The sequence below is a fragment of the Chiloscyllium plagiosum genome, unplaced genomic scaffold, assembly GCF_037043375.1.
Source record: "Chiloscyllium plagiosum isolate Xiang-an unplaced genomic scaffold, Cpla_swu_hap1 HiC_scaffold_8, whole genome shotgun sequence".
Classification (NCBI taxonomy): domain Eukaryota; kingdom Metazoa; phylum Chordata; class Chondrichthyes; order Orectolobiformes; family Hemiscylliidae; genus Chiloscyllium; species Chiloscyllium plagiosum.
This window is the reverse complement of record NW_028270146.1, coordinates 21107528-21133861: the sequence shown is the minus strand read 5'-3', so window position 1 is coordinate 21133861 and position 26334 is coordinate 21107528. Positions and strand designations below refer to the sequence as shown.

General features: G+C 41.9%; 1 protein-coding gene across 1 annotated transcript in view; it reads left to right on the top strand.

The window, feature by feature from the left end:
* Positions 1–26334, top strand: part of syndig1l (synapse differentiation inducing 1-like) — a 215885-nt gene that overhangs the window by 122865 nt on the left and 66686 nt on the right. The window contains exon 3 of the mRNA XM_043697097.2: positions 24982–25119. Coding sequence (XP_043553032.1) covers positions 24982–25119 — 138 coding nt within the window. The remainder of the gene's footprint in view (positions 1–24981; positions 25120–26334) is intronic.

The window sequence follows — 26334 nt, the reverse complement described above, 5'->3', positions numbered from 1 at the left end:
CATTCACAATCACAGCACTCTGTTACTGATTCACTCATTCACAATCACTGCATTCTGTTACTGATTCACTCATTCACTCTCACTCCACTCTGTTACTGATTCACTCATTCACAATCACTGCATTCTGTTACTGATTCACTCATTCACTCTCACTGCACTCTGTTACTGGTTCAATCATTCACAATCACATCACTCTGTTAATGATTCACTCATTCACAATCACTGCACTCTGTTACTGATTCACTCATTCACTCTCACTGCACTCTGTTACTGATTTACTCATTCACTCCCACTCCACTCTGTTACTGATTTACTCATTCACAATCACTGCACGCTGTTACTGATTCACTCATTCACATTATTTGCACTCTGTTACTGAGTCACTCATTCACTCTCACTGCACTCTGTTACTGATTCACTCATTCACAATCACTGCACTCAGTTACTGATTCACCCATTCACACTCACTGCACACTGTTACTGCTTCACTCATTCACTCTCACTGCACTCATTTACTGATTCACTCTCTCACTCTCACGGCACTCTGTTACTGATTCACTTATTCACTCTCACTGCACACTGTTAATGATTCTCTCATTCACTCTCACTGCGCTCTGTTACGGATTCCGTCATTCACTCTCACTGCCCTCTGTTACTGATTCACTCATTCACTCTCACTGCACAGTGTTACTGATTCACTCATTCACAATCACTGCACACTGTTAATGATTCACACTGCAAACAGAGTGCTTTGATGGTGATTTACTCATTCACCATCAAAGCTCTCTGTTACTGATTTACTCATTCACTCTCACTGCACTGTGTTAATGATTCACTCATTCTCAATCTCGCCACACTTGTACTCAATTACTCTTACTGCACTGTGTTACTGATTCACTCATTCACAATCTCTCCACACTTGTACTCATTCACGCTCACTGTACACTGAATGAGAAAATTAGTAACAGATTGCAGTGACTGTGAATGATTGAATCAGTAACAGAGTGCAGTGAGTGTGAATGAGTGAATCAGTAACAGAGTGCAGTGAGAGTGAATGAGTGAATGAGTAACAGAGCGCAGTGAGAGTGAATGAGTGAATCAGTAACAGAGTGCAGTGATTGTAAATGAGTGAATCAGTAACAGTGTACAGTGAGTGTGAATGAGTGAATCAGTAACAGTGTGCAGTGATTGCGAATGAGTGAATCAGTAACAATGTGCAGTGAGTGTGACTGAGTGAATCAGTAACAGTGAGAGTGATTGCGAATGAGTGAATCAGTAACAGTGTGCAGTGAGAGTGAATGAGTGAATCAGTAACAGTGAGCAGCGATTGTGAATGAGTGAATCAGTAACAGAGTACAGCTATTGTGAATGAGTGAATCAGTAACAGAGTGCAGCGATTGTGAATGAGTGAATCAGTAACAGTGTGCAGTGATTGTGAATGAGTGAATCAGTAACAGAGTGCAGCGATTGAGAATGAGTGAATCAGTAACAGTGTGCAGTGATTGTGAATGAGTGAATCAGTAACAGAGTGCAGTGATTGTGAATGAGTGAATCAGTAACAGAGTGCAGTGATTGTGAATGAGTGAATCAGTAACAGAGTGCAGCGATTGTGAATGAGTGAATCATTAACAGTGTGCAGTGAGAGTGAATGAGTGAATCAGTACCAGAGTGCAGTGATTGTGAATGAGTAAATCAGTAACAGTGTGCAGTGAGAGTGAATGAGTGAATCAGGAACAGAGTCCAGTGATTGTGAATGAGTGAATCAGTAACAGAGTGCAGTGATTGTGAATGTGTGATTCAGTAACAGAGTGCAGTGATTGTGAATGAGAGAATCAGTAACAGAGTGCAGTGAGAGTGAATGAGTGAATCAGTAACAGAGTGCAGTGAGTGTGAATGAGTGAATCAGTAAGAGTGCAGTGATTGAATCAGTGAATCAGTAACAGAGTGCAGTTATTCTGAATGAGTGAATCAGTAACAGTGTGCAGTGAGTGTGAATGAGTGAATCAGTAACAGAGTCCAGTGATTGTGAATGAGTGAATCAGTAACAGTGTGCTGTGATTGTGAATGAGTTCATCAGTAACAGAGTGCTGTGATTGTGAATGAGTTAATCAGTAACAGAGTGCAGCAATTGTGAATGAGTGAATCAGTAACAGAGTGCAGCAATTGTGAATGAGTGATTCAGTAACAGAGTGCTGTGATCGTGAATGAGTGAATCAGTAACAGAGTGCAGTGATTGTCGATTAGTGAATCATTATCAGGGTGCAGCGAGAATGAATGACTAAGTCTATAACAGAGTGCAGTGATTGTTACTGATGTACCCAATCACAGTCACTGCACACTGTTACTGATTTACTCATTCACCTCCACAGTACACTGTTACTGATTTACTCATTCACAATCACTGCACACCGTTACTGATTCACTCATTCACATCCACAGGACACGGTTACTGATTTACTCATTCACAATCACTGCACTGTATTACTTATATACTCATTCACATCCACAGCACACTGTTACTGATTTACTCATTAACAATCACTGCACACTGTTACTGATTTACTCATTCACAATCACTGCACTGTATTACTTATATACTCATTCATATCCACAGCACACTGTTACTGATGTACTCATTCACAATCACTGCACACTGTTACTGATTCACTCATTCACAATCACAGCATCAGTTAATGATTCATTCATTACATCACTGTTCTGTGACTGATTTATTCATTCACAATCATTGCACTCTGTTACTGATTCACTCACTCACAATCGCTGCACTCTGTTACTGATTCACTCATTCACAATTGCTGCACTCTGTTACTGATTAACTCATTCACAATCACTGCACTCTGTTACTGATTCACTCATTCACAATCACTGGACTCTGTTACTGATTCGCTCATTCACACTCACTGCACACTGTTACTGATTCAGTCATTCACAATAACTGCACTCTGTTACTGATTCACTGATTCAATCACTGCACTCTTACTGATTCACTAATTCACTCTCACTGCACTCTGTTACTGATTCACTCATTCATTCTCAATGCACTCTGTTACTGATTCACTCATTCACTCTCACTGCACTCTGTTACTGAATCACTCATTCACAATCACTGCACTCTGTTACTGATTCACTCATTCACTCTCACTGCACTCTGTTACTGATTCACTCATTCACTCTCACTGCACTCTGTTACTGATTCACTCATTCACTCTCACTGCACTCTGTTACTGATTCACTCATTCACAATCACTGCACTCTGTTACTGATTTACTCATTAACAATCACAGCGCTCTGTTACTGATTCACTCATTCACTCTCACTGCACTCTGTTACTGATTCACTCATTCACAATCATAGCACACTGTTACTGATTTACTCATTAACAATCACTGCACACTGTTACTGATTTACTCATTCACAATCACTGCACTGTATTACTTATATACTCATTCATATCCACAGCACACTGTTACTGATTTAATCAATCACAATCACTGCACACTGTTACTGTTTCACTCATTCACAATCACAGCATCAGTTAATGATTCATTCATTCCATCACTGTTCTGTGACTGATTTATTCATTTACAATCATTGCACTCTGTTACTGATTCACTCACTCACAATCACTGCATACTTTTACTGATTCACTCATTCACAATCACTGCACTCTGTTACTGATTCACTCATTCACACTCACTGCACACTGTTACTGATTCACTCATTCACAATAACTGCACTCTGTTACTGATTCACTGATTCAATCACTGCACTCTTACTGATTCACTCATTCACACTCACTGCACTCTGTTACTGATTCACTCATTCACTCTCACTGCACTCTGTTACTGATTCTCTCATTCACAATCACTGCACTCTGTTACTGAATCACACATTCACAATCGTTGCACTCTGTCACTGATTCACTCATTCACAATCACTGGACTCTGTTCCTGATTCACTCATTCACTCTCACTGCACTCTGCTACTGATTCTCTCATTCACAATCACTGCACACTGTTACTGATTCACTGATTCAATCACTGCACTCTTACTGATTCACTCATTCACTCTCACTGCACTCTGTTACTGATTCACTCATTCACAATCACTGCACTCTGTTACTGATTCACTCATTCACTCTCACTGCACTCTTACTGATTCATTCTTTCACTCTCACTGCACTCTGTTACTGATTCACTCATTCACTCTCACTGCACTCTGTTACTGAATCACTCATTCACAATCACTGCACACTGTTACTGATTCACTCATTCACATCCACAGCACACGGTTACTGATTTACTCATTCACAATCACTGCACTGTATTACTTATATACTCATTCACATCCACAGCACACTGTTACTGATTTACTCATTAACAATCACTGCACACTGTTACTGATGTACTCATTCACAATCACTGCACACTGTTACTGATTCACTTATTCACAATCACAGCATCAGTTAATGATTCATTCATTCCATCACTGTTCTGTGACTGATTTATTCATTCACAATCATTGCACTCTGTTACTGATTCACTCACTCACAATCACTGCACACTTTTACTGATTCACTCATTCACAATCACTGCACTCTGTTACTGATTCACTCATTCACAATCACTGGACTCTGTTCCTGATTCACTCATTCACTCTCACTGCACTCTGTTACTGATTCTCTCATTCACAATCACTGCAATCTGTTACTGATTCACTGATTCAATCACTGCACTCTTACTGATTCACTCATTCACTCTCACTGCACTCTGTTACTGATTCACTCATTCACAATCACTGCACTCTGTTACTGATTCACTCATTCACTCTCACTGCACTCTGTTACTGATTCACTCTTTCACTCTCACTGCACTCTGTTACTGATTCACTTATTCACTCTCACTGCACTCTGTTACTGAATCACTCATTCACAATCACTGCACTCTGTTACTGATTCACTCATTCACTCTCACTGCACTCTGTTACTGATTCACTCATTCACACTCACTGCACTCTGTTACTGATTCACTCATTCACTCTCACTGCACTCTGTTACTGAATCACTCATTCACAATCACTGCACTCTGTTACTGATTCACTCAATCACTCTCACTGCCCTCTGTTACTGATTCACTCATTCACTCTCACTGCACTCTGTTACTGATTCACTCATTCACTCTCACTGCACTCTGTTACTGATTCACTCATTCACTCTCACTGCACTCTGTTACTGATTCACTTATTCACTCTCACTGCACTCTGTTACTGATTCACTCATTCACTCTCACTGCACTCTGTTACTGATTCACTCATTCACAATCACTGCACTCTGTTACTGTTTCACTCATTCACTCTCACTGCGCTCTGTTACTGATTCACTCATTCACAATCACTGTAGTCTGTAAATGATTCACACATTCACTCTCACTGCACTCTTTACTAATTCACTCATTCACAATCACTGCACTCACTTACTGATTCACTCATTCACTCTAATGGCACTCTATTGCTGATTCACTCATTCACTCTCATGGCACTCTGTTGCTGATTCACTTATTCACTCTCACTGCCCACTGTTAATGATTCTCTCATTCACACTCACTGCACTCTGTTACTACTTCACTCATTCACTCTCACTGCCCACTCTTACTGAAACACTCATTCACAATCACTGCACACTGTTACTGATTCACTCATTCACAATCGCTGCACTCTGTTATTGATTCACTGATTCACAATCACAGCACTCGGTTACTTATTCACACATTCACAATCACTGCACACTGTAATTCTTTCACTCAGTCACAGTCATGGCACTCTGTTAATGATTCACTCATTCACAAACACAGCGCAGTATTACTGATTCACTCATTGACTCTCACTGCACAATGTTACTGATACACTCATTCACAATCCCTGCACACTGTTACTGCTTCACTCATTCACTCTTACTGCACTCTGTTACTGATTCACTCATTCACAATCCCTGCGCACTGTTACTGCTTCACTCATTCACTCTCACTGCACTCTGTTACTGATTCACTCATTAACTCTCACTGCACTCATTTACTGATTCACTCTCTCACTCTCACGGCACTCTGTTACTGATTCACTTTTTCACTCTCATTCACACTGTTAATGATTCTCTCATTCACTCTCAGTGCGCTCTGTTACGGATTCCGTCATTCACTCTCACTGCACTCTGTTTCTGATTCACTCATTCACTCCCACTGCACAGTGTTACTGATTCACTCATTCACAATCACTGCACACTGTTAATGATTCACACTGCAAACAGAGTGCTTTGATGGTGATTTACTCATTCACCATCAAAGCACTCTGTTACTGATTTACTCATTCACTCTTACTGCACTGTGTTACTGATTCACTCATTTACAATCATGCCACACTTGTACTCATTCACTCTCACTGCACTGTTTTAATGATTCACTCATTCACAATCTCTTCACACTTGTACTCATTCACTCTCACTGTACACTGAATGAGAAAATTAGTAACAGATTGCAGTGACTGTGAATGATTGAATCAGTAACAGAGTGCAGTGAGAGTGAACGAGTGAATCAGTAACACAGTGCAGTGAGAGTGAATGAGTGAATCAGTAACAGAGTGCATTGATTGTAAATGAGTGAGTCAGTAACAGTGTACAGTGAGTGTGAATGAGTGAATCAGTAACAATGTGCAGTGAGTGTGACTGAGTGAATCAGTAACAGTGTGCAGTGATTGCGAATGAGTGAATCAGTAACAGTGTGCAGTGAGAGTGAATGAGTGAATCAGTAACAGTGTGCAGCGATTGTGAATGAGTGAATCAGTAAAAGAGTGCAGCTATTGTGAATCAGTGAGTCAGTAACAGAGTGCTGTGATTGTGAATGAGTTAATCATTAACAGTGTGCAGTAAAAGTGAATAAGTGAATCAGTAACAGAGTGCAGCGATTGTGAATGAGTGAATCAGTACCAGAGTGCAGCGATTGTGAATGAGCGAATCATTAACAGTGTGCAGTGAGACTGAATGAGTGAATCAGTAACAGAGTGCAGTGATTGTGAATGAGTGAATCAGTAACTGTGTGCTGTGAGAGTGAATGAGTGAATCAGTAACAGAGTGCAGTGATTGTGAATGAGTGAATCAGTAACAGAGTGCAGTGATTGTGAATGAGTGAATCATTAACAGTGTGCAGTGAGAGTGAATGAGTGAATCAGTAACAGCGTGCAGTGAGTGTGAATGAGTGAATCAGTAACATTGTGCAGCGATTTTGAATGAGTGAATCAGTAGCAGAGTGCAGTGATTGTGAATGAGTGAATCAGTAACAGTGTGCAGTGAGTGTGACTGAGTGGATCAGTAACAGAGTGCTGTGATCGTGAATGAGTGAATCAGTAACAGAGTGCAGTGAGACTGAATGAGTGAATCAGTAACAGAGTGCAGTGATTGTGAATGAGTGAATCAGTAACAGAGTGCAGCGATTGTGAATGAGTGAATCATTAACAGTGTGCAGTGAGTGTGAATGAGTGAATCAGTAACAGAGTGCAGTGAGACTGAATGAGTGAATCAGTAACAGTGTGCAGTGAGTGTGAATGAGTGAATCAGTAACAGTGTGCAGTGATAGTGAATGAGTGAATCAGTAACAGTGTGCAGTGATTGTGAATGAGTAAATCAGTAACAGTGTGCTGTGGATGTGCATTCACAATCACAGCACTCTGTAACTGATTCACTCATTCAGTCTCACTGCACTGTGTTACTGATTCACTCATTTACTCTCACTGCACACTGTTAATGATTCACTCATTCACAATCGCTGCACTCTGTTACTGATTCACTCATTCACAATCACTGCACACTGTTACTGAATCACTCATTCACTCTCACTGCACTCTGTTACTGATCCACTCAGTCACACTCACTGCACACTGTTACTGATTCACTCATTCACACTCACTGCACACTGTTACTGATTCACTCATTCACACTCACTGCACACTGTTAGTGATTCACTCATTCAGTCTCACTGCACTCTGTTACTGATTCACACATTCACTCTCACTGCACACTGTTAATGATTCACTCATTCACAATCGCTGCACTCTGTTACTGATTCACTCATTCACAATCGCTGCACTATTACTGATTCACTCATTCACGATCACAGTACTCTGTTACTGATCCACTCAGTCACACTCACTGCACACTGTTACTGATTCACTCATTCACAATCACTGCACTCTGTTACTGATTCACTCATTCAAAATCGCTGCACACTGTTACTGATTTGCACATTCACATTCCCAGCATCTGTTACTGATTTGCACATTCATAATCACTGCGCTCTGCTACTGATTCACTCTTGCAGTCGCACTGCACTCTGTTACTGATTTGCTCATTCACAGTCACTGTAATGTTACTGATTTTCTCATTCACATTCACTGTGCTCTGTTACTGATTTACTCTCACTCTCGCTGCACAGTCTCACTCATTTACTCATTCACACTCACTACACATTGTTACTGATTCACTCATTCACACTCAGTGCACTCTGTTACTGATTCATTCATTCACAATCATAGCACTCTGTTACTAATTCACTCATTCACAATCGCTGCACACTGTCGCTGATTCACTCATTCACACTTTCACTGATTCACTCAGTCATACTCACTGCACATTGTTACTGATGCACTCATTCACAATCACGGCACTCTCTTACTGATTCACTCATTCACACTCACTGCACACTGTTACTGATTCACTCATTCACAATCACTGCACAATGTCACTGATTCACTCATTCACACTTTCACTGATTCACTCATTCACTCTCACTACACACTGTTACTGATTCACTGAATCACACTCACTGCACACTGTTGCTGATTCACTCATTTGCAGTCACAGCACACTGTTACTGATTCACTCATTCACTATCACTGCACTCTGTTACTGATTCACTCATTCACAATCACTGCACACTGTTACTGATTCACTCATTCACACTCACAGCACACTGTTACTGATTCACTCATTCACAATCACATCATCAGTTAATGATTCATTCTTTCCATCACTGTACTGTTACTGATTCACTCATTCACAATCACTGCATACTTTTACTGATTCACTCATTCACAATCACTGCACTGTGTTACTGATTCACTCATTCACAATCACTGCACTGTGTTACTGATTTGCTCACTCACAGTCACTGTAATGTTACTCATTTGCTCATTCACAGTCACTGTGCTCTGTTACTGATTTACTCTCACTCTCACTGCACGGTCTCACTCATTTAGTCATTCACACTCACTGCACACTGTTACTGCTTCACTCATTCACACTCACTGCACACTGTCACTGATTCACTCATTCACACTTTCACTGACTCACTCATTCACACTCACTGCACTCTATTACTGATTTACTCATTCACAATCACAGCACTCTGTTACTGATTCACTCATTCACTATCACTGCACTCTGTTACTGATTAACTCATTCACAATCACAGCACTCTGTTACTGATTCGCTCATTCACTATCACTGCACTCTGTTACTGATTCACTCATTCACAATCACTGCGCACTGTTACTGATTCTCTCATTCACACTTTCACTGATTCATTCATTCACACTCACTGCACTCTGTTACTGATACACTCATTCACAATCACTGCACATTGTTACTGATTCACTCATTCACAATCACTGCACTCTGTTACTGATTCACTCATTCACAATCACTGCACTGTGTTACTGATTCACTCATTCACAATCACTGCACTGTGTTAGTGATTTGCTCACTCACAGTCACTGTACTGTTACTGATTTGCTCATTCACGGTCACTGTGCTCTGTTATTGATTTACTCTCACTCTCACTGCACGGTCTCACTCATTTAGTCATTCACACTCACTGCACACTGTTACTGCTTCACTCATTCACACTCACTGCACACTGTCACTGATTCACTCATTCACACTTTCACTGATTCGCTCATTCACACTCACTGCACACTGTTACTGATTCACTCATTCACACTTTCACTGATTCACTCATTCGCACTCACTGGACTCTGTTACTGATTCACTCATTCACACTCACTGGACTCTGTTACTGATTCACTCATTCACACTCACTGCACACTGTTACTGATTCAGTTATTCACAATAACTGCACACTGTTACTGATTCACTGATTCACTCTCACTGCTCACTGTTCCTGGTTTACTTCTTCACAATGACTGCACTCTGTTCCTGATTTAGTCATTCATTCTCACTTAACTCTGTTACTGCTTTTCTCATGGACAATCACTGCAGTTTGGTACTGATTTATTCACTCACAATCACTACATGCTGTTACTGATTTACTCATTTTCAATCACTGTATCCTTTTACTGATTCACTCATTCACTCTCACTACACTGGTACTCACTCACGCATTCACTCTCAGAGCACACAGTTACCAATTTACTCATTCACCATCAAAGCACTCTGTTACTTATTTACTCATTCACTCTCACTGCACTGTTTTAATGATTCACTCATTTACAATCTCGCCACACTTGTACTCATTCACTCTCACTGTACACTGAATGAGAAAATCAGTAACATTTGCAGTGACTGTGAATGAGTGAATCAGTAACAGTGTGCAGTGAGAGTGAATGAGTGAATCAGTAACAGTGGGCAGTGAGTGTGAATCAGTAACACAGTGCAGTGATTGTGAATGAGTGAATCAGTAACAGAGTGCAGTGATTGTGAATGAGTGAATCAGTAACAGAGTGCAGTGAGAGTGAATGAGTGAATCAGTAACAATGTGCAGTGAGTGTGACTGAGTGAATCAGTAACAGTGTGCAGTGATTGCGAATGAGTGAATCAGTAACAGTGTGCAGTGAGAGTGAATGAGTGAATCAGTAACAGTGTGCAGCGATTGTGAATGAGTGAATCAGTAACAGAGTGCAGCTATTGTGAATCAGTGAATCAGTAACAGAGTGCTGTGATTGTGAATGAGTTAATCATTAACAGTGTGCAGTAAAAGTGAATAAGTGAATCAGTAACAGAGTGCAGTGATTGTGAATGAGTGAATCATTAACAGTGTGCAGAGAGAGTGAATGAGTGAAACAGTAACAGAGTGCAGTGATTGTGAATGAGTGAATCAGTAACAGAGTGCAGTGATTGTCGATTAGTGAATCATTATCAGGGTGCAGTGAGAATGAATGACTAAGTCTATAACAGAGTGCAGTGATTGTTACTGATGTGCCCATTCACAGTCACTGCACATTGTTACTGATTTACTCATTCACCTCCACAGTACACTGTTACTGATTTACTCATTCACAATCACTGCACTGTATTACTTATATACTCATTCACATCCACAGCACATTGTTACTGATGTACTCATTCACAATCACTGCACTGTATTACTTATATACTCATTCACAGCCACTGCACACTGTTACTGATTTACTCATTCACAATCTCTGCTCTCTGTTACTGATTCACTCATTCGCGCTCACTGCACGCTGTTACTGATTCACTCATTCACTCTCACTGCACACTGTTAATGATTCACTCATTCACAATCACTGCACTCTTTTACTGATTCTTTCATTCACACTCACTGCACACTGTTACTGATTCACTCATTCACACTCACAGCACTCTGTTACTGATTCACTCATTCACAATCGCTGCACTCTGTTACTGATTCACTCTGTCACAATCACAGCATCAGTTAATGATTCATTCATTCCATCACTGTTCTGTTACTGATTTATTCATTCACAATCATTGCACTGTGCTACTGATTCACTCATTCACAATCACTGGACTGTGTTGCTGATTTGCTCACTCGCAGTCACTGTGCTCTGTTACTGATTTACTCTCACTCTCACTGCACGGTCTCACTCATTTAGTCATTCACACTCACTGCACACTGTTACTGCTTCACTCATTCACACACATTGCACACTGTCACTGATTCACTTATTCACACTTTCACTGATTCAATCATTCACACTCACTACACTCTATTACTGATTCACTCATTCACAATCAGCACTCTGTTACTGATTCACTCATTCACAATCGCTGTACTCTGTTACTGATTCACTCATTCACAATCACTGCACTCTGTTACTGATTCACTCATTCACAATTGCTGCACTCTGTTACTGATTAACACATTCACAATCACAGCACTCTGTTACTGATTCACTCATTCACAATCACTGCACTCTGTTACTGATTCACTCATTCACAATTGCTGCACTCTGTTACTGATTAACACATTCACAATCACAGCACTCTGTTACTGATTCACTCATTCGCAATCACTGCACTCTGTTACTGATTCACTCATTCATAATCACTGCACCCTGTTACTAATTCACTCTTTCGCAATCACTGCAATCTGTTACTGATTCGTTCATTCACAATCACTGCACTCTGTTACTGATTCACTCATTCACAATTACTGCGCTCTGTTACTGATTCACTCATTCACAATCGCTGCACTCTGTTACTGATTCACTCATTCACAATCACTGCACTCTGTTACTGATTCACTCATTCACAATCACTGCACTCTGTTACTGATTCACTCATTCACAATTACTGCGCTCTGTTACTGATTCACTCATTCACAATCCCTGCACACTGTTACTGATTCACTCATTCACAATTGCTGCACTCTGTTACTGATTAACACATTCACAATCACAGCACTCTGTTACTGATTCACTCATTCGCAATCACAGCACACTGTTACTGATTCGCTCATTCACTATCACTGTACTCTGTTACTGATTCACTCATTCACAATCACTGTGCACTGTTACTGATTCACTCATTCACACTTTCACTGATTCACTCATTCACACTCACTGCACTCTGTTACTGATTCACTCATTCACAATCACTGCTCACTGTTACTGATTCACTCATTCGTAATCACAGCACACTGTTACTGATTCGCTCATTCACTATCACTGCACTCTGTTACTGATTCACTCATTCACAATCACTGTGCACTGTTACTGATTCACTCATTCACACATTCACTGATTCATTCATTCACACTCACTGCACTCTGTTACTGATTCACTCATTCACAATCACTGCACATTGTTTCTGATTCACTCATTCACACTCACTGCACACTGTTACTGATTCACTCATTCACACTAACAGCACACTGTTACTGATTCACTCATTCACAATCACTACACTCTGTTACTGATTCACTCATTCACAATCACAGCATCAGTTAATGATTCATTCATTCCATCACTGTTCTGTTACTGATTCCCTCATTCACAATCATTGCACTCCGTTACGGATTCACTCACTCACAATCACTGCACACTTTTACTGATTCACTCATTCACAATCACTGCACTCTGTTACTGATTCACTCAATCACAATGACTGCACTGTGTTACTGATTCACTCATTCACAATCACTGCACTGTGTTACTGATTTGCTCACTCACAGTCACTGTAATGTTACTGATTTGCTCATTCACGGTCACTGTGCTCTGTTATTGATTTACTCTCACTCTCACTGCACGGTCTCACTCATTTAGTCATTCACACTCACTGCACACTGTTACTGCTTCACTCATTCACACTCACTGCACACTGTCACTGATTCACTCATTCACACTTTCACTGATTCGCTCATTCACACTCACTGCACACTGTTACTGATTCACTCATTCACACTTTCACTGATTCACTCATTCACACTCACTGGACTCTGTTACTGATTCACTCATTCATACTCACTGCACACTGTTACTGATTCACTCATTCACACTTTCACTGATTCACTCATTCACACTCACTGGACTCTGTTACTGATTCACTCATTCACAATAACTGCACACTGTTACTGATTCACTGATTCACTCTCACTGCTCACTGTTACTGATTCACTCATTCGCACTTACTGCACACTGTTACTGATTCACTCATTCACACTCACTGCACACTGTTACTGATTCAGTCATTCACAATAACTGCACACTGTTGCTGATTCACTGATTCACTCTCACTGCTCACTGTTCCTGGTTTACTTCTTCACCATGACTGCACTCTGTTCCTGATTTAGTCATTCATTCTCACTGAACTCTGTTACTGCTTTTCTCATGGACAATCACTGCAGTTTGGTACTGATTTATTCACTCACAATCACTACATGCTGTTACTGATTTACTCATTTTCAATCACTGTATCCTTTTACTGATTCACTCATTCACTCTCACTACACTGGTACTCACTCACGCATTCACTCTCAGAGCACACAGTTACCGATTTACTCATTCACCATCAAAGCACTCTGTTACTTATTTACTCATTCACTCTCACTGCACTGTTTTAATGATTCACTCATTTACAATCTCGCCACACTTGTACTCATTCACTCTCACTGTACACTGAATGAGAAAATCAGTAACATTTGCAGTGACTGTGAATGAGTGAATCAGTAACAGAGTGCAGTGAGAGTGAATGAGTGAATCAGTAACAGTGGGCAGTGAGTGTGAATCAGTGAATCAGTAACACAGTGCAGTGATTGTGAATGAGTGAATCATTAACAGAGTGCAGTGAGCGTGAATGAGTGAATCAGTAACAGAGTGCAGTGATTGTGACTGAGTGTATCAGTAACAGAGTGCAGTGATTGTGAATGAGTGAATCAGTAACAGTGTGCAGTGAGTGTGACTGAGTGAATCAGTAACAATGTGCAGTGAGTGTGACTGAGTGAATCAGTAACAGTGTGCAGTGAGAGTGAATGAGTGAATCAGTAACAGTGTGCAGCGATTGTGAATGAGTGAATCAGTAACAGAGTGCAGCTATTGTGAATCAGTGAATCAGTAACAGAGTGCTGTGATTGTGAATGAGTTAATCATTAACAGTGTGCAGTAAAAGTGAATAAGTGAATCAGTAACAGAGTGCAGCGATTGTGAATGAGTGAATCATTAACAGTGTGCAGAGAGAGTGAATGAGTGAAACAGTAACAGAGTGCAGTGATTGTGAATGAGTGAATCAGTAACAGAGTGCAGTGATTGTCGATTAGTGAATCATTATCAGGGTGCAGTGAGAATGAATGACTAAGTCTATAACAGAGTGCAGTGATTGTTACTGATGTACCCATTCACAGTCACTGCACATTGTTACTGATTTACTCATTCACCTCCACAGTACACTGTTACTGATTTACTCATTCACAATCACTGCACTGTATTACTTATATACTCATTCACATCCACAGCACACTGTTACTGATTTACTCATTCACAATCACTGCACTGTATTACTTATATACTCATTCACATCCACAGCACATTGTTACTGATGTACTCATTCACAATCACTGCACTGTATTACTTATATACTCATTCACATCCACAGCACACTGTTACTGATTTACTCATTCACAATCACTGCACTGTATTACTTATATACTCATTCACAGCCACTGCACACTGTTACTGATTTACTCATTCACAATCTCTGCTCTCTGTTACTGATTCACTCATTCGTGCTCACTGCACTCTGTTACTGATTCACTCATTAACAATCACTGCACTCTGTTACTGATTCACTCATTCACAGCCACTGCACACTGTTACTGATTTACTCATTCACAATCACTGCACTCTGTTACTGATTTACTCATTAACAGTCACTGCACATTGTTACTGATTTACTCATTCACATCCACAGCACACTGTTACTCATTTAATCAATCACAATCACTGCACTGTATTAATTATATACTCATTCACATCCACAGCACACTGTTACTGATTTACTCATTTACAATCACTGCGCACTTTTACCGATTCACTCATTCACATCCACAGCATCTGTTACTGATTTGCACATTCATAATCACTTCGCTCTGCTACTGATTCACTCTTTCACTCTCACTGCACTCTGTTACTGATTTGCTCATTGACAGTCACTGTGCTCTGTTACTGATTTACTCTTTCACTCTCTGCACGGTCTCACTCATTTACTCATTCACACTCACTGCACACTGTTACTGATTCACTCATTCACACTCACTGCACACTTTCACTGATTCACTGATTCACTCTCACTGCAGACTGTTACTGATTCACTCATTCAGTCTCACTGCACTCTGTTACTGGTTTACTCTTTCATTATCATTGCATTCTGTTCTGGACTGACCCATTCACACATTCACCAATTCACAGTTTGTGAAATAGGTCACACAGCTTACTTTTGTCAACACCATTGCCTTCCTAGTAGGTTAGAGCTCCTAAATCAGTTTCATCAAATGCAAGCAAATATGAATTTAAACAACTGATTTCTACTGATTGCCAGTCAACTCTGCAGGAGTCCCTTTCAGTTTCGAATTTACAGGTCAAATTCTTGGTGTTAAAATAATTTTCAAATTGAAATTCCCACTTGCACCAAATTTATGACTGTATCTCTGTGTTAAAAACTGCTCTGTGTCATGTCCCTCAATGCCTGATACACAGGAGAGTAACTAATCTGAGGACAGGAACTGAATATATTTCAGGAATTTTGTCAATCAAATGAATGAAACGGCATATTCCTGAATAAGAGGTGTAGTCACCTGGGATCTAGGGTGTTCTAGCTAGATGGATAGAGAACAGGTTGGGCAACAGTACACAGAGAGTAGTCATGGAAGGGAGCTCCGCTAAATGAAGACCTGTGACCAGTTGTGTCCCACGCGGATCCGTGCTGGGACCACTGTTGTTTGTGATATACATAAATGATTTGGAGGAAGGTGTAGGCTGCCTCATTAGCAAGTTTGCAGTAGCAGATAGTGAAGGGGACTGTCAGAGAATACAGCAGAATATAGATAGATTGGAGAGTTGGGCAGAGAGATGGCAGATGGAGTTCAATCCGGACAAATGAGAGGTGATGCATTTTGAAAGATGCAATTCCAGAGCAAACTATACAGTAAATGGAGAAGTCCTGGGGAAAACTGATATACAGAGAGATCTGGGCGTTCAGGCCCATTATTCCCTGAAGGTGGCAACGCAGGTCAGTAGGATCGTCAAGAAGGCATGCGGCATGCTTTCCTTCATTGGACGAGGTATTGAGTACAAGAATTGGCAGGTCATGTTACAATTGCATAAGACTTTGGTTTGGCCACATTTGGAATACTGCGTACAGTTTTGGTCGCCACATTACTAAAAGGATGTGAATGCTTTGGAGAGGGTGCAGAGGAGGTTTGCCAAGATGTTCCCTGGTATGGAGGATGCTAGCTAGGAGGAGAGGTTGAGTAGACTAGTATTGTTTTCATTGGAAAGAAGGCAGTTGAGGGGGGACCCGATTGAGGCCTACAAAATCGTGAGAGCTGTAGACAGGGTGGATAGCTAGAAACTTTGTCCCAGAGCCTAGGACTCAATTACTCAGGGTGTCATGAGTTCAGAGTGAGAGGGGAAAAGTTAAGGGGAGATATGCATGGAAAGTTCTTTGCGCAGAGGGTGGTAGGTGCCTGGAATGTGTTGGCAGCTGAGGTGGTACGATTGGCAACAATAGCGTCATCTAAGATGTATCCTAGACAGATACATGAATGGTCAGGGAGCAGAGGGATACAGATCCTTAGAAAATAGGCGGCAGGTTTAGATAGAGGATCTGGATCAGCGCAGGCTTGGAAGGCCAAAGGACCTGTTCTTGTGCTGTGATAATCTTTGCTCTTTGTTCTTTGAAGAGCTTATGCTTGAAACGTCGACTCTCCTGCTCCTCGGATGCTGCCTGACCAGCTGTGCTTTTCCAGCACCACACTTTTTGACAGCACACTATAGAAGTCTGTTTCAAGGAAGGCATGGTCAGTGTTGAGTGGATGGAGGAAACTCTAGACCCCAGCTCACAGATGATGTGTAGAGATAGGAGGCAGTAGCAGGAATCTCTGAATGTGAGCATTTTCACGTCTTCAGTGCGATGTCTCGCTGCTCGTGAGAGATATTTATGGAGATTGGGACCGGAGATGTTGATATTGGGTCTCTCCCTGTTATTTTACCTGGTAATATTTCCATTCCCTTTATTGCTGGACCGTTGGGATATTCCACCACCACGTATGTACTCGCAATTTGCAAGTTACTGTGCAAATTCATTCTCTGGGCATCAGAGCCATCTAACTTAGAAAAGACCAAACTGTCCCAAAATAGAAAATGGCTGATTCTGAAATGAATGGGAACTTTCTTCAGCTTGAGATTGGCTCACTGGCAACATCACAGATTTGCCTTCATAGGGAGGTACAGTGTTATTCAAGATTCACCGTTTGTATCATCTCTGAGGGCATTCAGGATCACTGTCAATGATCCATGAGGAAATTCAGAATTTCTATAATTCACAAGGAAATTTGGGATCTGTGTATGCTGAGGAAATTCAGGGTTGACGTGTGCTTAATTCTTGAGGATACAAAGAGAGGAACGTTGGAGCAGGGTTACTCTGTTCGCCTGTTTAAGCGTGCCCTACCTTGTACAGTTTCAGCAAGACTTCCCCACTATTATACTGTAACCCTCTTGAAATAAGGGCCAACATTCCCTTAGCCTTCCTGATTACCTGCTGCACCCGTGTGCTCGCTTTCTATGTTTGATGAACAAGTTTCTTGCAGCTTTCCACAGTTTTCCGCCATTTAAATAATACCCTGCTCTTTTGTTCCCCCTTCCAAACTGAACAGCTTCCCATTTTCCCACTTTATACTTCATTTTCCCAGTTTCTGCCCATTATTTAACCAATCAATATGGCAGATTTGGTTATGGCCTCAACTCTCAAGACACTTGACCTCTCATCTATCAAAAATCAATGGAATTTAGCCAAAATAAGTTCAACAGTCCAGCCTCCATGTCCTTCTGATAGGAAGATTCCATACTCGAGTGACTCTCTGAGAGAGAAAAAAACTTTTCCTTGTATCTAAAGGTGTCCTAAAGGTGTTTACAATTGACATAGATGTTTTAGAATTGGGGACCAAGTGTAGTGTGTCAATGTTCACAGATGACACTAAGATGAGTGGTAGAGCAAGTGTGCAGAGGACACTGAAAATCTCTGGAGGGGATATACAGAGGAACCTCAATCATCCGAATATCAATTATCCAAATATCGGATTATCTGAAGGAGATCTTGAGGTCCTGATAGAAACATTACATCAAAGAGGTGTTTCCAACACTGATCATGCCATTTGTTTGCAATGATTCAACACTTACTGAAATGCTGCTGAGAACCTCCTGGACATTGATGGGAGCCCAGGCACCGTCTCCAGATGAATGACCATCCGCCCTCTCTCTCTTCCCACACTTTCCCTGGAGTTCTACACAGAGGTGTATCCTAAACCCCCCTTCCCCCAAATAATCTCTCCAACATTGTCAAGTACAGGGCAGAGTGGAAACTTCTCAAAAGGTTGCAATAAAATGTTGTGTAAGTGGCTGTGTGTGTGTGTCTTTGTGTCTGTGTATGTCTGTGTGTGCCTGTGTGTGTGTGTCTGTGTGTGTGTCAGTGTGTGTGTGTGTCTGTGTGTCTGTGTGTGTGTCTGTGTGTGTGTGTGTGTCTGTGTGTCTGTGTGTGTGTGTGCTATTTGGAGACTCACCCCCCTAAAGGCAGCAGCAGTCTTGCTGTTGGTGTCCAGTCTGCCAGAGGGGCAGACGGGGCGGACAAGGCGGAAGGTGGGTGGGGGTGGACGGGAGGGTGAGATTGGAGGGGATTGGGAGTGAATGGGGGCGGAATGGAGGTGGACTGGGGTGGGATGGGGTTGGATGCGGGATGGAGTTGGGGGTGCAGAAGGCAATGGGGTTGGTCATGGTTAGAGGTGCACATGGGGGGCAGAGGTGGTGGCGCATGGTGAGATGGGGCACACGGGGCAGGGATTGGGGCAGACAGGGGGTGGTGTTGGACAGGGTTGGGGGTGCGGACTGGGGGCAGGGGCCCGTGCACGGTGTACTGCTGTCTAGTCTATTGAATGGGAAGCGGACTTAGAAAGTGCTCGCTGTGTCAAATACCATTGAAGTGAAGCATTCAGCAATGCTGCAGGTCCCTTACACACAAGTGTATGTCTCTGCTCAGAAACAAACCCTGAGACAGAGAGAGGGAGCAAGGCAGGCAGAGCAAGGGAAAAGGAAAGTTCAGAAAATGCCAAACCCCTGAGGAGAGGCATTGAATCAATTAACCGAATAATCACTTATGTGAACGAAATGGTGCCCACCCATCTCGTTTGGATAATCGAGGTTCCTCTGTAAATAGGTTAAGTGAGTGGGCAACGATCTGGCAGATAGAGTACAATGTTGATAAATGCAAGGTCATCCATTTTGGTCAGAATGACAGCAAAATGGACTATTATTTAAATTGTGAAAAGCTGCTGTGCAGAGGGACCTGGCTGACCTCGTGCAAGAATCATAGAAGGTTGATTTGCAGGTACAGCAGATAATTGAGAAGGTAAATTGAACATTGTCCTTAGTTGCTAGAAGGACATTAAACACAGGGAGGTTATGTTGCAGTTGTATAGGGTGCTGGTTTGGCCACACCTGGAATACTGTGCACAGTTTTGGTCTCCATGATTGAGAAAGGATATACTGGCACTGGAGGGGGTGCAGGGGGAGGTTCACTAGGTTGATTCCAGAATTGAAATGGTTGCCTTAGGTAGAGAGATTGAGTAGACTGAGACTATACTCATTGGAATTTAGAAGAACGAGGGGGGGTCTTATTGAAACATATAAAATTATGAAGGGAATGGATAAGATAGAAGTAGAGAGATGTTTCCACTGGTGGGTGAAACTAGAACGATGGGGCATTGCCTCAAATAAGGGGATCAGATTCAGGACTGAGTTGAGGAGGAACTTCTCCACCCAAAGGGTTGTGAACCTGTGGAATTCCCTGCCCAGTGAAGCAGTTGAGGCTACATTGTTGGATGTTTTCAAGGTAAAGACGGGTAAATTTTTGAACAGTAAAGGAATTAAGGGATATGGTGAGAGGGTGGGTAAGTGGAGATGAGGACACAAAAAAGATCAACCATGATCTAATTGAATGGTGGAGCAGGCTCGAGGCCTCCTCCTGGTTCTTATGTTCTTATGTTATGTTTTCATCCTTTGCCTGTGTCTCCCAGTTTTACCATCCCACAAGATCATGTTGATAATGGGACCATGAGAAGTACTTTTATAAATTAAATTGTATTGATAGATCGGGAAACAGCTGACTTCTTGTGACAGCACGAATTGCAGACCAAATCTGAAACTGCTTTGTAGGAACAGAGAAGTAGAAAGAAAAGCAACATTCTTTATATTATCATTGCTACACTTTGAAGTTCCATTTAAGATTAATCTTTCCTGCCAGCAACATGTTGCTCATGAGATGACAGGCAAAAAAATAAAATGAAAAGGCATTTGGATCCAAAATCTAAATATTGGACAAAGTCCATTGGTTGCAACTGCCTGAGTGAATGGGTTAATTTGAGGTTGTCTGCCTGTTATCTCAGTCAGTCATTAGACTCATCACAACATAAAGTCTTGCAATTGCACTGACTCGCTGGCACTTAATTTGATAAATTAGCTCAATCCTGTACCCCTACTGTGCGAGGAGAGTTAACCCAATGAATATTCATTCCATTGGAGAAGGTTCATGCGACATTATAAGCTGTTTCATGGTTTCCAGCATCAATAAATCGTGAAGTGGGGTGGTTTTTCTCATCAAAATGAGGGATGCCATTGGTAGTGAATGAAGTAGGTTTTCTCTATTCTTGTATCAGACACTCCTGGGCCAGCCAGACTGTCGGGAAGAATCAGCCTCTCCTGTCGTTCAATACACCTGAACTCAAACTTACTGCAGCAATATTCAGATTTAGTTTTATTCTTATGTAGCCTGAAATGAATGACATCAAATTCTATCTTTGAGATTACATCTACTGATCTTTGAACTTTGTAATTCTGTTGACTCCTTCCATCCAGTTAAAATGTGGAAGACAGTTAATCCCTTTGGCGGATATTCAAAGCTGGCTTTTCGAAAAGAGTGACAGGGACGAGCCTGACAATGAAAACCCCAGATTACAAAGGCAGACCCGTGCTGCTATCATGAACACACCTCGTGGGTATCACTGTGAACAAGCCTGACAGCTGAATTGACCTGTCATTGTAATCTTCAGCTGTCAAAATGGTAGCTCAAAGCCATTGTTGAACCACCAGTATGAGTAAATGCCTACATAATATGTTCGGAAAACTGTTTGTAGTTTGGCAGATACATAGGTATTGCATGTGTGCAGCATTCCTCTGTTCACAGCCTTGAATGTAATTGTTGACCTTCAGTCAGAGTAACAATGGAGGATACAACTGCAATAAGTGAGTTTAGATCAGAGTGGTGCTGGAAAAGCACAGCAGGTCAGGCAGCATCCGAGGAGCAGGAAAATCGACATTTCGGGCAAAGAGGCAGGGAGCCTCCAGGGTGGAGAGAAAAATGGGGGTGGGGGGAAGGGTGGGGCTGGGGAGAAGGTAGCAAAGAGTACAATAGGTGAATGGGGGTGGGGATGGAGGTGATAGGTCAGAGAGGAGGGTGGACCGGATAGGTGGGAAGGGAGATTGGCAGGTAGGACTGGTCCCTTCCCACCTATCCGGTCCAACCTCCTCTCTGACCTATCGCCTCCATCCCCACCCCCATTCACCTATTGTACTCTTTGCTACCTTCTCCCCAGCTCCCCCACCCCCCTCCCTCCTCCCATTTATCTCTCCACTCTGGAGGCTTCCTGCCTCTATTCCTGATGAAGGGCTTTTGCCTGAAATGCAGATTTCCCTGCTCCTCGGATGCTGCCTGACCTGCTGTGCTTTTCCAGCACCACTCTGATCTAAAATCTGGTTTCCAGCATCTGCAGTCCTCACTTTTGCCTAGTTGCAATAAGTGAGTAGGTAGTGGTAATATCACTGGGCTAGCAATCTAGACCCCTCCTGCTAAAATTCTGGGGTCACGGGTTCAAGTCCCTCCAGACAAGATGGTGAAGTTTGAGCTTAATAAGATTGTGTTCAATGGTAACTTTCAAAAGAGCGTTGGATATTCACTCGGGAAGGGATCAACAGGACTGATGGCAAGAAAACAGCGGAGTTGGACTGTTGGGAGATTTCTTTCAATGGGGCGAATGTGTGAAACCATTCTCCTCATTTCACACCAAATGCATCATAAATAACAGGGGGATATAGACTGGAAATCGATTCTGATATGCAATTTGCTGGGCCAGCCACCAGAAACTCGGCACCACAAGGATAATATTTTGGAACTCATGCGAACTTTACTCTTCAATGTTTGTGTGTGTCTCTTCATAGTTCCCCAATTGTTCAGCTTGGCGGAAGCTGCTGATGGATTCAGCTGACCTTTCAAAGAGTATTTTAGTCCCCCTAGGTTCCCCATTCCTTTCAATTTAACTTTATCAGCAACAGAAGCTTGAGGGGGGACATCTGATCGAGGTGTACAAGGTTACGAGAGGCATGGACAGGATAGAAAGCAGTTGTTCCCTTAGACGAAAGATCAAGAACAAGGGGGCACCCTTTCAAAGTGAAAGGTAGGGGATTTGAGGAAAAATGCTTTCACCCAGAGAATACTAGGAAACCTCACAACCTTTAAAAAGTATTTAGATGAACACTTGAAGTGTCATAACAGATAAGGCTAAGTGCTGACTGCAGGAATGTGGGGCTGTTGTGTATTTTTGGCAGTATACACACGATGGGCAGAAGGACTTTTTCTGTACTGGATGATTCTATGATTCTTACCTGCTCCAGCCACTAGATTGCTGCTTGCACATGTGGAACTTTCATAAGAAGCTGTCCCCCTGGAAATGGTAGGAGCTTGCATTCTGGCCCTTGATTCACTTTCTCTCCTGCTGTCCTGTCGCTACTTTTTCTGGTTTCAGATTCATAGGACTCTGTTCCACAGGAAAAGGCCATTTGACCTGTCAAACCTCTTTGAAAGAGTGATTCCATAGGCTCTCACTGTCTCTCTCTGCTTTTTAGCTGCAGCTTTGCTAGTTTTATACTCACACATCTCACCATGATATGGAGAGTCATTGCAGTATACAATCGAGAGATACCCAGAAATAATTATGTACGATGATTGAGAGATAATATGCAGAAAAGAACTTTTAATTCACTGATGTTTACATACACACATGTAGACACACAGACAGATGCACACTCTGTCTCCCTCTCTCTCTCTCATACACACACACACTCCCTCTCTCTCTCCCTCCTACTCTCTCTCATTTACACATATACACCATACTCTCCCTTACTCTAGCACAAACACCCACACTGACACACTTTCTCACACTCTCTCATGCACTCATTCTCACACAGACTCACACTCACACATACATTTTCACACACACACTCATTCTCACACACTCTCTCACCACATATACACACACAATCACACACACCCACGCTCTCTCATACTCTCACTCACACACACACACTCACTCAATCACACATACTAATACACATAAACACTGTCTCTTACAGACATGCACACTCATATTCACACACACACACACAAGCACACAAACACTGAAACACGCGCACACATACACGTACAAGCACCAATACAGGCATACATATATAAACATTCATAGCAACACACATACAGATACAGACATACAGTACACAGGCATACTACAAGACACAGAGACACACAAATGACCCATGCACAAGCGTAGAAAGACATGTATATATAAATTCACATGCAGATACACACACACACACACAGAGGCAGAGATTTACACACAGTGTTCTACATGCTTTTCCCCAAGGCCATGACCTATATTTTCTTCCTAGCTAGTATTTCTCTTCATTGTGTGATCTGATGAGATTACTCGGAATGTTTTCCTAATGGCTTTGGTAATTCAGTCTTTTATCTACTTGTGTGCTATTAATGAAAATCAGTGTTGAGCTGCCGCTGATGGACTCAATCATTCTTCTCCTGTTTCTCTCTAGAGTGACTGCTCAAGTGACAGCGATAGTGAAGACAACTTTATTATGATCCCTCCACGTGACCACCTGGGTCTGGCCATCTTCTCCATGCTGTGCTGTTTCTGGCCTCTGGGTATTGCTGCTTTCTACTTCTCCCAAGGGGTAAGACGTGTACGGTTTTGTTTCTTCATATGACCATCAGGCAGGATGATATAGGCATGTGTGTGTGCATGCACATGTCTATGTTCACAGATGTGTATTGTGTGTATGTGTGCATATATGTGTGTGTGTGTCTTTGTGTCTGTGTACCTGTATTTGTTTGTGTTTATGTGTCTGTGTGTATCTGTGTGTGTATCTGTGTATGTGTGTCTGTGTACCTGTGTGTGTGTGTGTGTGTGCGTGTCTTTCTCTGTGTATCTGTGTGTGTGTTTGTGTACCTGTGCGTGTTTGTGTGTATGTGTCTGTTTGTGTATTTGTGTGTGTTTGTGTTTATATTTTTATGTGTCTATGTGTGTGTGTGCGTGTGTCTGTGTATATCTGTGTATGTGTTTGTGTATGTGTGCATATGTGTGTGTGTATCTGTGTCTGTGTGTGTGAGAGAGAGAGATAGAGTCTATGTGTGTATCTCTGTGTGTGTACGTCATTCTTGAGCATGCATTTATGTCACGATGAACAAGTTGCAACAGTCATGTTGTTTGCTGAGTATTGATGGAAGGAGATGTGTAAATGGAAGAATTGGCACATTAGCATGAGATTAAACAGTACAGATCCTATCAGAAATGTTCTTGCACCTCTTCCATGTAGCCTAATTTTATTGCTGTTATTCAAATACACAGAGATAGGCAGCACTTCAATACTCACCTAAACAGCAGTCCCACTTAGAGGGTGGTGTTGTATGAGCAATCCTCACTGCATACCACTCTGCTGCAAGAGGCTGCCTGCACTAATGGGAATTATTAGTATTGGGGTCGATTTGCTGCAACCATCCTCTGTTCAGGTAAGGATCTACAAGGTGTAAATAAAAACCCAAAACCCTGCCAATGCTGGAAATCAGAAACAGAAACAGAAATTGCTGGGAAAACTCAACAGACCTGGCAGCATCTGGGGAGAAAAAGCAGAGTTAACATTTAGGATCTAGTGATCCTTCTTCAGAACTGAGTGTAGCGAGGAAAAGATGAGTATATATGCTTAGGATGGGCGGACGAATAAATGATAGGTGCAGATGTATCTCAAAGCTGTTTCTGCCATTGTCAAGGTCAATGTCAGATGGTCAGTCCAGTTCCATGCCTTTTTTGAGACTTTGTCGTGATTGATAAACGAAGCAGCTTGCTGGGTCACTTCAGAGTCAATTACATTGATGTGGTTGTTTTTCAGTTT